Source organism: Lygodium microphyllum, chromosome 17, assembly GCF_053477565.2.
Source record: "Lygodium microphyllum isolate KBCC chromosome 17, Lygodium_microphyllum_v1.1.10, whole genome shotgun sequence".
Classification (NCBI taxonomy): domain Eukaryota; kingdom Viridiplantae; phylum Streptophyta; class Polypodiopsida; order Schizaeales; family Lygodiaceae; genus Lygodium; species Lygodium microphyllum.
Window position 1 is genome coordinate 75,315,578 of NC_141151.1, and position 14,493 is coordinate 75,330,070.

The window sequence follows — 14,493 nt, forward strand, 5'->3', positions numbered from 1 at the left end:
TGATTCGAACCAGAATTTGCACTGCACAATCTGTTTTAGTTTGAGAAAATGTAATAGTGGAGAGTAATCAAAGAAGAGGAGGGGGATAGAATCGCCAAAGATTAGGGCCGCAACACCTGCAGTAAGGGAGGGGTGACATGAGCAAATATAAAAACAAACAGGATTAGAGATGCAAAACTTGCAACTGTAAAAACACAAAAGAGAAAACACTCAGGTTAGAGAATTGCATGGAAGAGAGAGGGAGGGGAAGAGAAACTCATTTTGAAAAACATTATGATTAGTTGTAAAGAAAGACTCATGAAAGGGATCATTTCCTTTATCACGCTATTCGAATAACCATAACTTGTTACGAAATTCGAGTAGATTTAGATCTTTTTTAAATCTATTTTTTAATTTTATTAAAAATTTCAAGTCGTGATTTTTTCAAAAATCATGTAATGGCTATACCGTCGCCCGCCCCGCTGGGGTCTACCGACAAACAGCCCTCAGACCCCCACAAGGGGGTGTTGCTCCCAAACCCCCACCGAGGGCACTGCCCCCGAACCCCCACTGGGGGCGTTGCCCCCAGACCCCCACAAGGGGGAACTGCCCCCCAGACTCCCCGTTGCGGGCGTTGCCCCCAAACGCCTATCAGAGACACTACCCCCAACCCCCTACTAGGGGTGTTGCCCGCAGACCCCCACTAAGGGGCGCTTCCCCTCAAACCCCCCATTGGGAGCATTGCCCCCAAAACACTACAAGGGGTGCTATCCCCAAACCTTGATTGGGGTCATTGCTCCCAAACCTCCACCGAGGAGGACGTTGCCCTCAAACTCTCACAAGGGGGCATTTCTCCTAGACCCGCTCCTTCCCCCTCACTTCTCCTTAAGAGCCCACCATTGGGATATTGCCCCTATTTTCACAGCTAGAGATTTTGCCTACATACTCTCTATCCTACCCTGCTAGAGATTCTACTCTCGAACTATCACTAAGATGGCTTCAAAATCCTCAATGATATTACACATTGCATATTAGATACATTAAATATACATAATCTTACAAAATATGATTTAATATATTTAAATTATATTTGTTAATTATTAATAAATTAATTTAATATATATATTTTTAAAAATATATTTTAATAATAAATTCCATAATATGCACATAGTATGATATACTAATATAATATGATTTAGACTAAAATAGTATAGCTTAAAAATAAAATGTAATATGATACATTTTACTATTATCAACAAGTAGGTAGTATAAGATTTATAAATATTTAACCATGATAAAAATTATATTTCCTTCTCAAATATCTTCTCATTGATGCTAAAATTTCTTCAATCTTTATAAGTTTGTGTCATAGGGAATGAAATCTCCTATTCTTTAGAGGTCATCGTGGTTTCAACATTTAAGCACGAGGTCAAAGTTTCTCATAAAATATCTTTATCCTTGTTGTCATGTGGAATACATGAAATAAAGTTTTTGATCATTTGATCAAATATTTTCTAATGAAGATCATATAGATTATTTATCCTTGTTGGCATACAATAAAGGCTTTGACCATTTGGCTAAATCTTATTCTATGGACATCACAAATAATTATTATCCTTGCTATCATCTAGGTTAAATACATATTTTGACCATATGGCTAAATCTTTTCTTGTGGATATCACAAAGAATTTTAATCCTAAGTCTTGTGTAAAATAGTTGCAATAGAGGTTTTGACCATCTAGCTAAATCTTTTTTCATAAATATCACAATGAACTTTTATCATTGTTGTATGTATTTTTCTTGAGTTTTGACCATTTGGCTAAATATTTTTCTATGGAGACCACAATAAACTTTTATCATTTTTTTCATGTGAAATACATACAACAAAGGTTTCAATCATTTGACTATGTTTTCTCCTATGGGGATCACAATTATACTTTATATTTGCTATGGTATGGAATACATACAATAGATGTTTGACCAAGTGGCTAAATCTTTTCCTATACACATTATAAATAATTTTAATCATTGTTCTTGTGTTGAATAGATATAGTACAAGTTTTGAACAACTGCTATATCTTTTCCCAATGAGAACACACAAGGAAGTTTTTGCTTACTCAAAGAGTAGCTAATAAAATAAAGTAAAATCAAGGGAAATTAAAAATAATAGAATAAACTTTTCTTATCTACTTTAGGGTGGCATAGTTCATGAGAAAGTTTTTTTTTGTCCATATGGTCAAATCTATCCCCTTTTTGTATGATGTTTCCATTAATACTTTCTATTATGGAAGTTGGACTCATTCTATCTAATGTTTAAGTGCTTTTTTTGTTTCAATGAAATTTGATACTTCATTGTATTTAGCAATTTCATTACTATTTTCTTCTTTCTGAGAGGTGACAACATACAAATGATAAAATCTCCATTTTCTCACTTGTACATGTATCATGAATAACGAATTTTATTTTGGAGAAACTGTGAATTTGCTAGTTGATCATGAGATTGTTGCACTTGGGAGAGTGCATGCAATACATCCAAATGAGACATGCCATGGAGAAAAACTTGAAGTTGGATATATTTCAGTGGCTATTGATAAATGTTTATATGTAGTAGCATATTTGCCATTCCCAACAATTGATGCAATGAAGGTTCATGAAGCTGTATAGGTGGTTTTGCAAAATGGGGAAAGAAAGATGTGGTGGTTGTTTCACACTCGATAGCAATTCATGACAAAGGAGATGATTATGAATCAAACCATGTCCTACCTTCTAAGGATATTGATGTGCTTAGCATTCGTGAAAGTTGGAGAGAACATAGAGTGATGCTATGGACAAAAGGCAACACTGTATGTGTTGGGACAAGGGTTATATTATTGGCTTTTCCATATGATGTGATGAACTTTGAATTGCTAGGAGAAGAGGATGTTGGTGTGGTGGTAGATAAAGCCCTTGATCAAACCACAGGAACATACATAGATGACAACCTCCACTGTGTCACTTTGGAAAGATGGCCTATTAAACAAGTCACCTTTGATGATGGAACATCGCTGCTACAATAACAATCATACATGCAATTTGTCTCTACAAATGTTTGTGCAAAAAACATAGAAGATACCAATGAAGATTATGTTTCTACAAAAAAATCAATTTTTGTTCTGAAGAGATCATATTGTTTGGTCAATAGAAAGCCTCGAATTATTGCCCCTAAAGGTGCAAACTTGAGGACTTCTATGGACTCCATTTCACATGTTTCCATGATTGATTGTTGCCAAGAAAAATGTTGTCAGTTTCCTGATAGAGAAGCAATGCAACAATTACGTAAATACTTTTGGGGATTGCAATTTGAAGACCGCACAAACTATGTTTATGACAAGTTTGAATCATCATGCAAGATTGATTACTTGGGAACAAGGAAGTACAACCTCATCTTCAATGGACAAATGGTATGTGGAAGGGCATGCTATGAGATTCATGGAATCCCAAAGACATCTTTTTATAGGTACAAAACACAATTTGAGCATGGGGTGAGGAGGGCAATGCATGGAAACAAGGGGGTAATAAGAGCAACTTGGGATCACATAGAGATGGGACGAGCCATCCTTAGAGACTTTGTTAAGAAGAATGCAGAGCAAATGCCACACAAGAGTAAAACAATGCAAGATGGATCAAGGGAGACACAATTGGTCATCCCAGATGTTTACAAGCAGGTAGATATATGGGTAGAAGTAAATACAACATTGAGTGGTATTGGATGTAAGCAAATGTCCTTGTTCACCTTCAATCATATTTGGAACACAGAGTTCAAGCATGTAACCTTAGCATAGACAAGTGAGTTCTCCAAATGTAGTATTTTCTCAAAGATCAAAGAGCAACTTGCAGCAACAAAGTGTCTTCAAGAGTGAAATGTGCTTCTAAAGAAGCGTCAATGTCACATGATACAGCAAAAAAGTTGTCGGAACATATACTACAGTTGGCGCTTGGCCTCAGCATTAGATCCAGATAAAAACTTGTGTGTCATACATGATCAAATGAACCAACAAAAGACAGCTATCCCTAGGTTAAGACTTCGATCAAAAGAGACTGAAAGATCTACTCAACTACCAGTTTCTTTAATAGGCATGATTACACATGGACATGGAGAAGGTAGATATAGAAATTTCTCACTCGATCTATGTCCTCATGAACCTAACTTCACAATTTCCTCATTGTCGTGGTGCTTTAGGAACTTAGAGTGAGTACATAGGCATGCAAAATGGTGATCTACAAGTAGATGGAATGCCGAGATCAACCTCTGTGCTACTAAATGCCCTCAACTCAAAAAAAGCACTAGACCACCATCAATGTGTTGTACAAAATAAATCATGCATGGAAGATAATACACCACAGGATGACCATCATCATTTCAAATGATTGCTAGATAACTTACTACTTCAACTTTTGATAATTGTGGATCAAAAAACAAAAATCTCTATCTCTTTGCCTATCTATCATTGCTTGTTGCACGAGGAACATTCAAGATGATCCAACTTGGGTTTCTCATGGTGGGTCATACACATGAAGACATCGATGCAATGTTCAGCAAATTTTTAGAGAAGCTAAGGACGAGCATGATCTTCACTTTTCCTCATCTTATGCAACATTTTCAATCATGCTAGATGACAAGTTCTACACCTTTCTTATTGACACATGTGCCTGACTTTAAGAGATACATTGAGGCATACTTGTGTGATTCCAAAGATACACTTGTTGGTCACTCAAAACCTCTTCAATTTTGGTTTTATATGCAATGAGATACACTTGTCATGCAATACAAGATGCATCCAAAGTCCCCAGACTGGTTACCAAGAGAAGGTGGCCTTGAATTATGGAAGAGAGACCTTGCAGAAAGCCTACTCTTCCAAAGGGTGTTCCAATGTTGCTGCCCATGTTTGAGTACATTAAGGATCATCAAGAAGTAGTAAGTGGAGTTAAAGATTATTTGAAGTATTAGGAAAGATTGTCAAGTGTACAAGGACCTGAAGCAGAGTTCACAACATTTATAACACCATTGATTGATTATTGGAAACATATTATCTACACTCTTCAAACTCCAAATGTCCAAGAAGAGTTATTTTTCATAGATTTTTGGCCAAGAACACAAAGTGATGTAACCAATATAGATGTAGATAATGTAGATGACTTTATTGGATTGGAAGAGTTGAATGATCACTATTGTGGTCCTCTGAGCAAACGACCCAAACATGCATTTGAACTAATGCTTGATGTTAAAAAAGATGGCTTTGTGCTTGTTAGACCTTTAGATCCAGTATATACAATATGGCTTGGTGTTGCACAAAGTGAGGTCGATACAAATAGAAATTCCAAACACTTCAATAAGGTACATATACAATATTGGGCACCAGTTTGTAGTCGTCAAAATGCTACAGATGCAAAGGTGTATTTTAATTGTTAGGATAAATATTGGATGTGCAACAAAAAAGATCCTGAACGATGGGAAACAATAGATAGCATTATCTTCTCTTGGATGAAGAAATGTACAAAATCTCCCAAAAAGTTTAAAAGCCCCCTAAAGGTTGTATTGAAGGCTAAAGAAAGTCTACAAGAATCCATCCGACTGAAGATTTTCCTTGAATATTTTCAAGGATATTAAAACTAAGGTGTTTATTAACACCACCTTTTTGAGTTTTTTTCAATCTCTTGGAAACAACCATAAGCAATATGTTTCGTTGCACCAAGTTCCAAATTAATGAAATTCCCAATATTCACAAAATCCATTTTGATTTGGTTTTCCCATATTGATGGAAAATTCCCAAAATCTCGAACATGGAGTTATAGACTGAATGTTCATAAATAGAAGGTCAAGTCTAGCTCCACAACTCTAGCTCTGATACCGTATTCAAAGAGAGGGGAAGAGATAGATAAGAATGGGAGCCATGAACATAGAGCAATGTACTCTCTCTTCTTCCATCATTCATTTATTGTAAAGCACACAAAAGATACTAAGTCTAAGTCACACATGCAATGTATGAAAGTAGATCACTAATGGTATAGACACCTCTAACCTAAGTTAAATTTGACCAACTCATTACTATGGCACAAAAGATGGTGACAACTAACCACAACTGTACAACTAAGTCAGTGTAGATATTGAGTTTGAATCTCAACACATCTTATAATGTAATCTTTAGAACCTACCTTAGTGTGCATTTAAGGGATCAGAGTGAGACTTTACCCTATAGATAGATGAGTTGAAATACTCAATGCCCCTATGTTTCTCACTCTCCTTGAACCAAGTGTGGCACAGTTCTTCTTTTGTTATAGGGTTGACTTGCATAAGTAGCTATCCACCATAAGTGATACTAGAATCTTTGTTATGAGATCTTAGAAGCTATGAGAATCCCTTTTCAAGTCAATCCTTTTTGCAAGGATCTATTGAATCTTCTCCTAGAAGGTTGGAATAAAGAGATTCTAAGACACAAAGTTTGGATATTCCTTGGGAGTCCCGACAGAGTCTCGTTAGATGCATGCTTTGATAGACTACCAAAATCATATTATCAAGGGTTCATTAGATAGGCATGTTCAATGTCTTTAACTACCTTTGTGACAATAATAGAATTGAGCTCATCATAAGTTTATGAGAATCATCCACTCAATGCATAAGGTACTATAAGATATTTACCTCATAGGAGAATTCTTCACCCAAGTAAGGATGTAAACCCTAAGAGACTCACCCAAAAAAAAAGCTTTGGTAGTTTCTCTACCTACAAGTCGTTTCTCACTAATATTTTTCCATTTTTTGATGGGCCATCAAGATTTTACAATTTCTTGACAAGCCTACCAAGAAATGGACAAATCCCGACGTGATTACCTACACAACCAGCTTCAACCATTAAACATTAATGTTATTAACATAAAACTTCAATGTGAATAACATGTTATTATAATATAATCACAAAATTTAATGAGCTTATCATGATCCCTAGTCCTAGGTACTAAAAAAGTCAAAGAATATGTCCATGCATCATAATAAACACATTGCCACCATCACCTTCTTAAATCATAAAATTTGTATTGAAGAGATACAACCTATATGGAGATATAAGTCTAGTAATACTTTGAACCTAACCATGAATAAGGATAGATGTGTTATTATTGTGAGTGAAGAGACAAAGAAATATGGAAGAGGTAATGCTAGAAATCTAAGGAGACTTGAGAGGCCTTAGTATTCTTTTGCCTCTTTATAATAAGAATATGGAATGGGACCTATAAAGCATGGAAGGGTACATGAAAAATCAAGAAAATAGATTTCATGTTTTAACAAATTCAAATAAATGCCACGTGGATGTGCTAAAGAGGCACCCTCAAGCTTGTTCTTCAATACACTTTTTAGAGAAAACATCAAAAGGAAACCATGCAAGCTATTGAAAGAGAGGATGGAAACATTGCCAATGAGAATGAGGACATTATGCATACCTCTAGAATGCATCTTAAATCAATTTTGGGTGATCGATGCATGAAAGAATAAAATGATGAGGCAAGGCTCAGACTTTATGCAACAATGTGGTTGATAGATCTTAAAGAATCTTTGTGCTTCCTAATAGAAATTTGGTATAGAAGATCTGAGTCACATGATTAAATAAAGGGGAAGCCCCTGGCAATCATGGGCTTCTTGTTGGGTTCTTTGAAGATGTACGATGGGATGCATATGAAGATGACATGTGTAGGATCATCAACAGGTGTAGCACCAAAGGTAGTATGTTGGTTGTAGTCAATGAAGGGCTTCTCAAACCAGTCTCAGATTTAGCTACAATGAATACAATGTGTTTGAAGGATTATCCTAAATGTGTGGATGACCTCGCATTTGATGATAGTGAGGGTGTCCCTCACTTGAGAAAAAGCAAATAGGTTACAAGTATCCCTTACAAATTTGTTCTATTATCTCACAATATTCTTGAAAATGTATAAAAATAAAAAATGCAAATACATAGTAAGTTATAACAATAAATACGGAAGCAAAAATGACAAGGCTAAAATTTAGGTTATCCAATATGGGTAAAAAGTGATATTGGATTCCGAAAAGTCAATGAAAAATATTTTTCTTCTAACGGCCATAACTTAAGGAAAATCTCAATGCCAAAAACAATTCCCAATCATCTTGCTATAAAAATTTATTATAATTATTAGATTCCATATTCTTGATTTCAAGACCTCGGTTCATTGACATTCTAAAAAGATTGACGCTACATGAGTCTTCCATCTTGCATCTCATTTTCTAGCCCCATTATTTAAAAGATAGTTTACGAAACCATAGTTTCACATTTGAAATTTTTCCTAATGGGTGTTACAATGAAGAGATGCACACATGGGAGGAAATCAAATTAGCACGTGAAATAATAAGTCTTTAGAGCTAAGAAATTGTGTCACGGCCCACAAATTAGAATATATGTGGTGTGTGGATTATAGTTACGTCTGAATAAGCTTTGAAACTTATGAGAGATGGCTCTCTATATAAGCAATGGTATAAAAGTATACGAGGTGCTTGGGTAAATTACATAAATCTACATTGGTAGAATTACTTGGGTTCATATGAAAATTCATTCACATCTAAGATGTCTCTTTAAACCCTTATATTTTCTCTTTTTGGACTCATGAGATATAAAATCACTCAAATGCACATGTGTATTGCTTTAATATGTGTTTTGGGACCATAAAACAATCCATACACATATTAAAGGATCCTTCAAAATCTTACATTTTTTTAAATAAAAAACATGACAAAAAATGTCATTTTAGCAAGAGCATAGAAGTGTGCATGATGATTTCCTTAGTATGTTTCATTTCCACTCAAAGTTATACTTGAGTTCACTTTAGAGTTGCAAGGGTTTAGTTGAAATAACTCTCTAGTTTGTGTGAAGAATATTCTTAACACCCAAATATATTCAATGACATAACAACATTCAATAGTGAATGGTACATAAATCAAATTGATAGTTATAGTCTCCATACATGGGACAAGACCATTGGTCGCTAAAATCATTTGGAATATTTTGATCCTCCGGGCCCACCAAAAAACAAATATGACCCCCATGTCGAAACATTTCTATCATCTACAAAAAATGACCCATTATAGGAACTCTCATCACTACTAGAATAAGTGAGCATTCCAAGTGGAACTTGATTTATGTTGCTATTTTTATCCATGGTAAAAATCTTCCTTTGGTATGCAGCCCATGGAAAATTACTTGAAGAAAAATTGCCAGAACCCATAGCAGTGCTAGAATGAGGGTGCAAACTTTTGAGATCCACTGCACCGCCAAAAATTACTAGATCACCTTCTTTTTTAAGGTTTGAAATGTAATCATCCATCCAATATCCAACCTCATCACCCTTCACATTGAGATGCCAATGCTTGTCTTTTCCATCCTGTGTAATTTAAGAAAAAAAGGTGAATTGACTGTCAAGGTGGAAACAATCAAAACATGCACTTAACTATTCCTTCATAATAAACATATTCCAACTTATTAATTTGATTATTAATTGTATCAAACCATCATAATTGTGAAGTGAAAAACATCAATAATGTGTAGGAGTTACAATTTTCATATCCATATTAAGAATTTTCAAGTTAACAAACATTGTAGAATGGTGCAAATCTTTGTAACAAATCATGGGCCTTGAGGTTTTATAGATATTTCTCAAATTTTTAGGTACATGGATATTAATCTAAAACCACAAATTGCCAAGTTTGACTTATATAAATGCAAAAACCTTCCTGAAGTTGTAAGATTTGTGGACTTAATAACTTCTAAATGTAGTGTCTAGTCCACTCTAATGCACTTTATGCTTTCGACTCATTAAATAACATATGCTCAAAAAAATGATATACCAAAGTCCAATGACACTCCTCCCTTATAAATGGCATTGTGAAATTGGAGCTTTAGATCTAATAAATTTCATGGATATACTTACATAATCATGATTAACATCAGTTCTAGACACAGTAAAAAGATTTATATATGGTAGATTCTCAAATTCAAGTGATAACAATTGCATATTATTATAGTTATATTAGAGTTATAGTTGATCTCATAAAGAATCTACCACCTTCATTACTTTCCATGTTGGCCTTAGTGATGTACCTTCATTGCTTTCCATGTTGGCCTAGCAAAGGCTAACCTTAGTGATCCTTCTTACTCAAAGAACCTTTTTAACATGGAAGAATAAACAAGAAATCATGGCATGCCCGCATTACTAACACAAGTAGAATTTTTTGTTTCAAAATTATTACAAGAACCATGCCTTTCCTTTTCTCCCAAAATATTTGATATCTTTTCTAGTGGATGGAGAGGACCACACATGCTAGAAAGCATCTCTTAGAGATTGAGTGGCTCCCTTAGGTTTCTCCAAAACTAATAATTGAACATTGTATCTCTATCATGTTGGTGCAAATGTGATTCTATAGGCTAATTTCCATCTCTAGCAAAGGGTAAAACAAAATTGGGGTACTTGTTTTTGTTCTTGCTTCAAAATAAACTTCTCAAGAAAAGTTATTTATTTGTGTATCCTATCACATGTCAATTAATGTTATATTTGAAATCCTCAATGCCTTCAAATGCATAAGGTATGCATTTTTAAATTTCTAAATAGAGAGGGTGGTTAATTCTAAGAGATAGAAGTATACATACACAAACCCTCTATACATAATGACATTTACTACATTGGCTTTGTCCACATTTTCTAAGAGATAAAACTATTCATATACATACCCTCTATACCAAATGCCATTTACTACATTGGCTTTGTCAACATTTTCTCAATTTATCATATACAATTGATTTGCATATAGAGGCTTGAATCAATGTGACATGGTAGTTCTTTTGTTCGGGAGTTGAAAGGTTGTGATATACTGGTAGTAGGGACGTCCTTAGATTATCATTCATTGAAAAGATAAATGCTAGGAGTCATTATTGGTCCTATATGAAAATTTCCATCTCAGGACATTGTTGTTGTTTCTTCTTGATCTACATGCTGCTAGCTTCCATAATCAATCCAAGACTTTCTTCCATTTATCCATCAGCAAACACATGTAGAACAAACTTCTTCTTGGAAATTCATTGGGTACCTATTATTACTTGGGAAACTTCTTCTTTCTATTCATTGTGTAACTTCTTCTTGGCTATTCATTACTTATAGTAGATAATCAAGTCTTTTCCCTTTGTTGACCTAATTATGAGAACTCTCCTAAATTCAATATGACTAGAAGGCTATATTTCTAATGAATTATTGAGATTAAGTGAGTCATGTCCCATTTAGGAAGAGAAGTGAGTTATAGATGCACATCCTCGGACCTCAAATGTTGTAATGAACATTAATAATGGTCAAATTAAGAATGATGCCATGATACCTTATTCTCATTACTAACAACAAGCAAGACCTTATTGCAACTTCTAAGCTAGAACCCTCGTATTTTCTTAGTTATGGCAATGAAAATTGCTTAAAGATATTGGTAAGTGGTTGTGACATTGGTTATAGATTATACATGTCATCTAACTTTTATAAGATTTCAGGTATAACCTCATATGAAAGCGATTGAAGAATTAAGGGATTTATGCGCTTGAATGTTGAGAAATCATACCTTGTAGATGATCACTGGTAATTCAAATTGATTATCTATATCTCCAGGAATGGAGACTTCGCTAAAGCTTAATCCTATGCCCCAAGTGTTATTAGTTTGCACGAATCCTGGACAATCTAGATTTTTGCATCCAGTTTGGTTGAATCCGTCATTCTATGACATTTAACACAATCAATGTTAGGTTTTGGATCCACTAGAATAAATTGTTATCAATAAACATAGCAATGTGGATCTCCACCATTCTCTTTGAAAGATGCAATATATATTTTAAATAGTTACCGTCCATGCTATGTAAAAGTGGGGCATATCATCTGAATAGATCGATGGAGCAACCTAATCAGTTATGTCAATTAATAGTTTAGTCTACCACCAATAGAAAATAGACTAAATGATAAAACACTTCTTTCTTAAAAATTTTTATGTTCTCTCATGGCATTTATAATGCTTGTGTGTATGCTTCTCAATGATCTATATGTGTGTATGTATGCATACGTGCATGCATAATGTGTATCTATACATCAATATGCAAACATGCAGCTAAATAAAGTAAGGAAACATCCTTGTTTATGGCTCCAATTGTAGATGTGAAAATTTATTCTTGAGTAATGCGATGTACACTCATTTTGTAGCAATTGCATTCAATTTTTTACCTCCCAACCAGCTTCAAGTGATACAAGTATGTCAGGATTATCTATGTTTGCTTGCAACATAATGCGTGACATGCTCACTTCTCCATCATTAGTGAAAGGTTTATTTACACTCATAGTTGCTCCAATCCCTGTGTATTGTCTGTCCATTCGAGACGAGAAATGCACAAACTACACCAACAACAATATAAATAAGGCGAGCACAATCAAATGCTAAATTGAAGGATGTTTGAAACGTTCCAAGATAGTTGAAACTCTAGATTGTATTGTTAGTTTAAATGCAGAAAGACTTCTCTAGAATAAATGAAGTACAATATGTAATACTTACGAGGCTTCTCATGGCTTAAAAGGGATGCTACATAAAGTTACTTTTAGCTAATGTGGTGATGATTTTTGTTATATCAAAGGATGCCATATTATATCAAGATGTTGTACTTCATATATTTTCTATTATATAAAAAAGGATCGAATAATATTACTTTTTGGATGCAATATTGAGTGGTGAGATTGCAATATTGAGTGCGAGGAAACTATTGGCTATATACTATATTTCAAGTTCAAATTGTCCCAATTATGAGTGGGATCGAGACTTCTGCTCCTACTTTTATTGCGTTATTCAAACTTCTTTATAATCTCCAATGGGTTCAATGTAAGAAGCAAAATGAGTTTGTGAAAATATTAGGTCTCCAACTTTTGGATGAAATTCCATGCGAAGACATCGCTTAAGAACACACAATTTTTTTTTAAAAAAATGCATGCATTATTCAACTTTTCTATCATGTAGGTTTCCCAAGCTTTTGTGCATTGTAAATGGCTACTCAATATTAAAGAACAATTCGCCATTAAGCAAAGAGTTCGTATCTCATGCACTAAATTAGGAAAACATGTAGAGGTTGATATTTTAATAAGAAGTATATATGCAAAGAAATGCAATGAGAATACTTGTTGCTGAAGTGTAGCGGCCTTTTGATTGCCTTTTGACGCTTGGTCATTAGGTTCGCGTGCCAACAGTCTACGATTGGGGATTGCACTCATGGCCCCACTCAGTAAAGGCTATAACAATGAGACATTAGCTAGTGTTAGACAAGCATCGGATTAATCTCTCCATAATGAAGTCAACAATATTAGCTCTGTGATAATAATTAGCTTTATGAAAATTACACATGATGTAGTTATTATCCATACAAAAAGTCCCTACAAGTTATGTGCATGTATGGTGCCATGACCGTAAGAATGATTGGTAACTGCTTACCCTTCCCCTTTCGTGAAGATCTAAGTTTGTAGGGGCAAGCACACTTATAATGACTCTTGTGTGCATGTCTAGTTCTGCATAATGAATATGCTTCTAGTTTACGAGTGAACTCACAACCCTCAGATTGTCAAGTTTCAACACTAGAGGCCTTGGATTGTGAGGACTTGATACCCCTAAGGAGCACACTATGTTGTACACGGTGAGAGAGGTAGTCTAAAGATAAGTGTTAGCGAGAGATCACTCTCTTGGGCTTGAAAGTACACTAAAGCAAAATTCAAAACCCACTTAGGATGTTTGGTTTGAAGCAAAATCATTCTTATATGAAGTGCATCGTGCGAGTCTCAAGACATGCTCTTCGAATGCTACGGGAGGAAACACTACGATTTCTGCTCAGTTCGAGTGCACTGCTAAGCGCAAAACCGAGAAGGGGAGGTTGCTTTGTATGATCCGAGGCAGAATTCAGCTACGATGGGAATGGCGGCGAACCTCACAAATCATCGCAACTCTCAAAAGTACTCGGCCAACACACGATATAATACCTGACTGATTGTGTGGATGCTAATTAGCCTATAAACGAAGATGATTGGTGGTTCTGGGGGAGGAGGAGAGGTTTACATTGATGTGCGGTGAGGTGGGCGCAGGCGAGGCGCTATCGAAGAAGAAGAAGAAGAAGACGACGACGACGACGACGCAGCAGCAGCAGCGGCAGCTGATCAGGAAAGAGGCCATGAAGAATGAGAGAGAGAGAGAGAGAGAGAGAGAGAGATTTTGGTGGGCTGGTAATCAAGCAATCAATCCGGCTTCTTATAGCTGGTTATTCGATAGTCCGCCGTTGTCCGTAACGAGCATGGCCGGCTTCTCTCTCTCTCTCTCTCCCTCTCTCTCTCTCTCTCTCTACACACACACACACACACACACACATTCAGCTGTCTTATCTTACTCTCCCTCCGATCACAAGGCATGGCACCATACCATTTTGATCC

At 35.4% G+C, this 14,493-nt stretch overlaps 1 protein-coding gene across 1 annotated transcript; it reads right to left on the minus strand.

Annotated features, from left to right (window-relative positions):
- Positions 1–468: 468 nt before the first annotated feature.
- On the minus strand, positions 469–14,246 carry LOC148022047 (protein neprosin-like). Its single transcript, XM_087696787.1, has 7 exons — positions 14,126–14,246; positions 13,201–13,311; positions 12,262–12,429; positions 11,891–11,944; positions 11,612–11,764; positions 9,151–9,399; positions 469–627 (listed from the first exon to the last, which is right to left on the minus strand). Exons 1-7 carry the CDS (start codon positions 14,237–14,239, stop codon positions 469–471), a joined length of 1,008 nt encoding a protein of 335 aa, XP_087552913.1. The 5' UTR covers positions 14,240–14,246.
- Positions 14,247–14,493: the final 247 nt, after the last annotated feature.

Excerpts from the sequence above, each read along its gene's own strand:
- LOC148022047 (XM_087696787.1), bottom strand. The coding sequence starts at position 14,239 with ATGGCCTCTTTCCTGATCAGCTGCCGCTGCTGCTGCTGCGTCGTCGTC. Across the intron at positions 13,312-14,125 it reads CCACCTCACCGCACATCAAT|CCTTTACTGAGTGGGGCCAT; the intron begins GTAAACCTCTCC and ends TCATTGTTATAG. Across the intron at positions 9,400-11,611 it reads TACCAGTGATCATCTACAAG|GATGGAAAAGACAAGCATTG; the intron begins GTATGATTTCTC and ends TAAATTACACAG.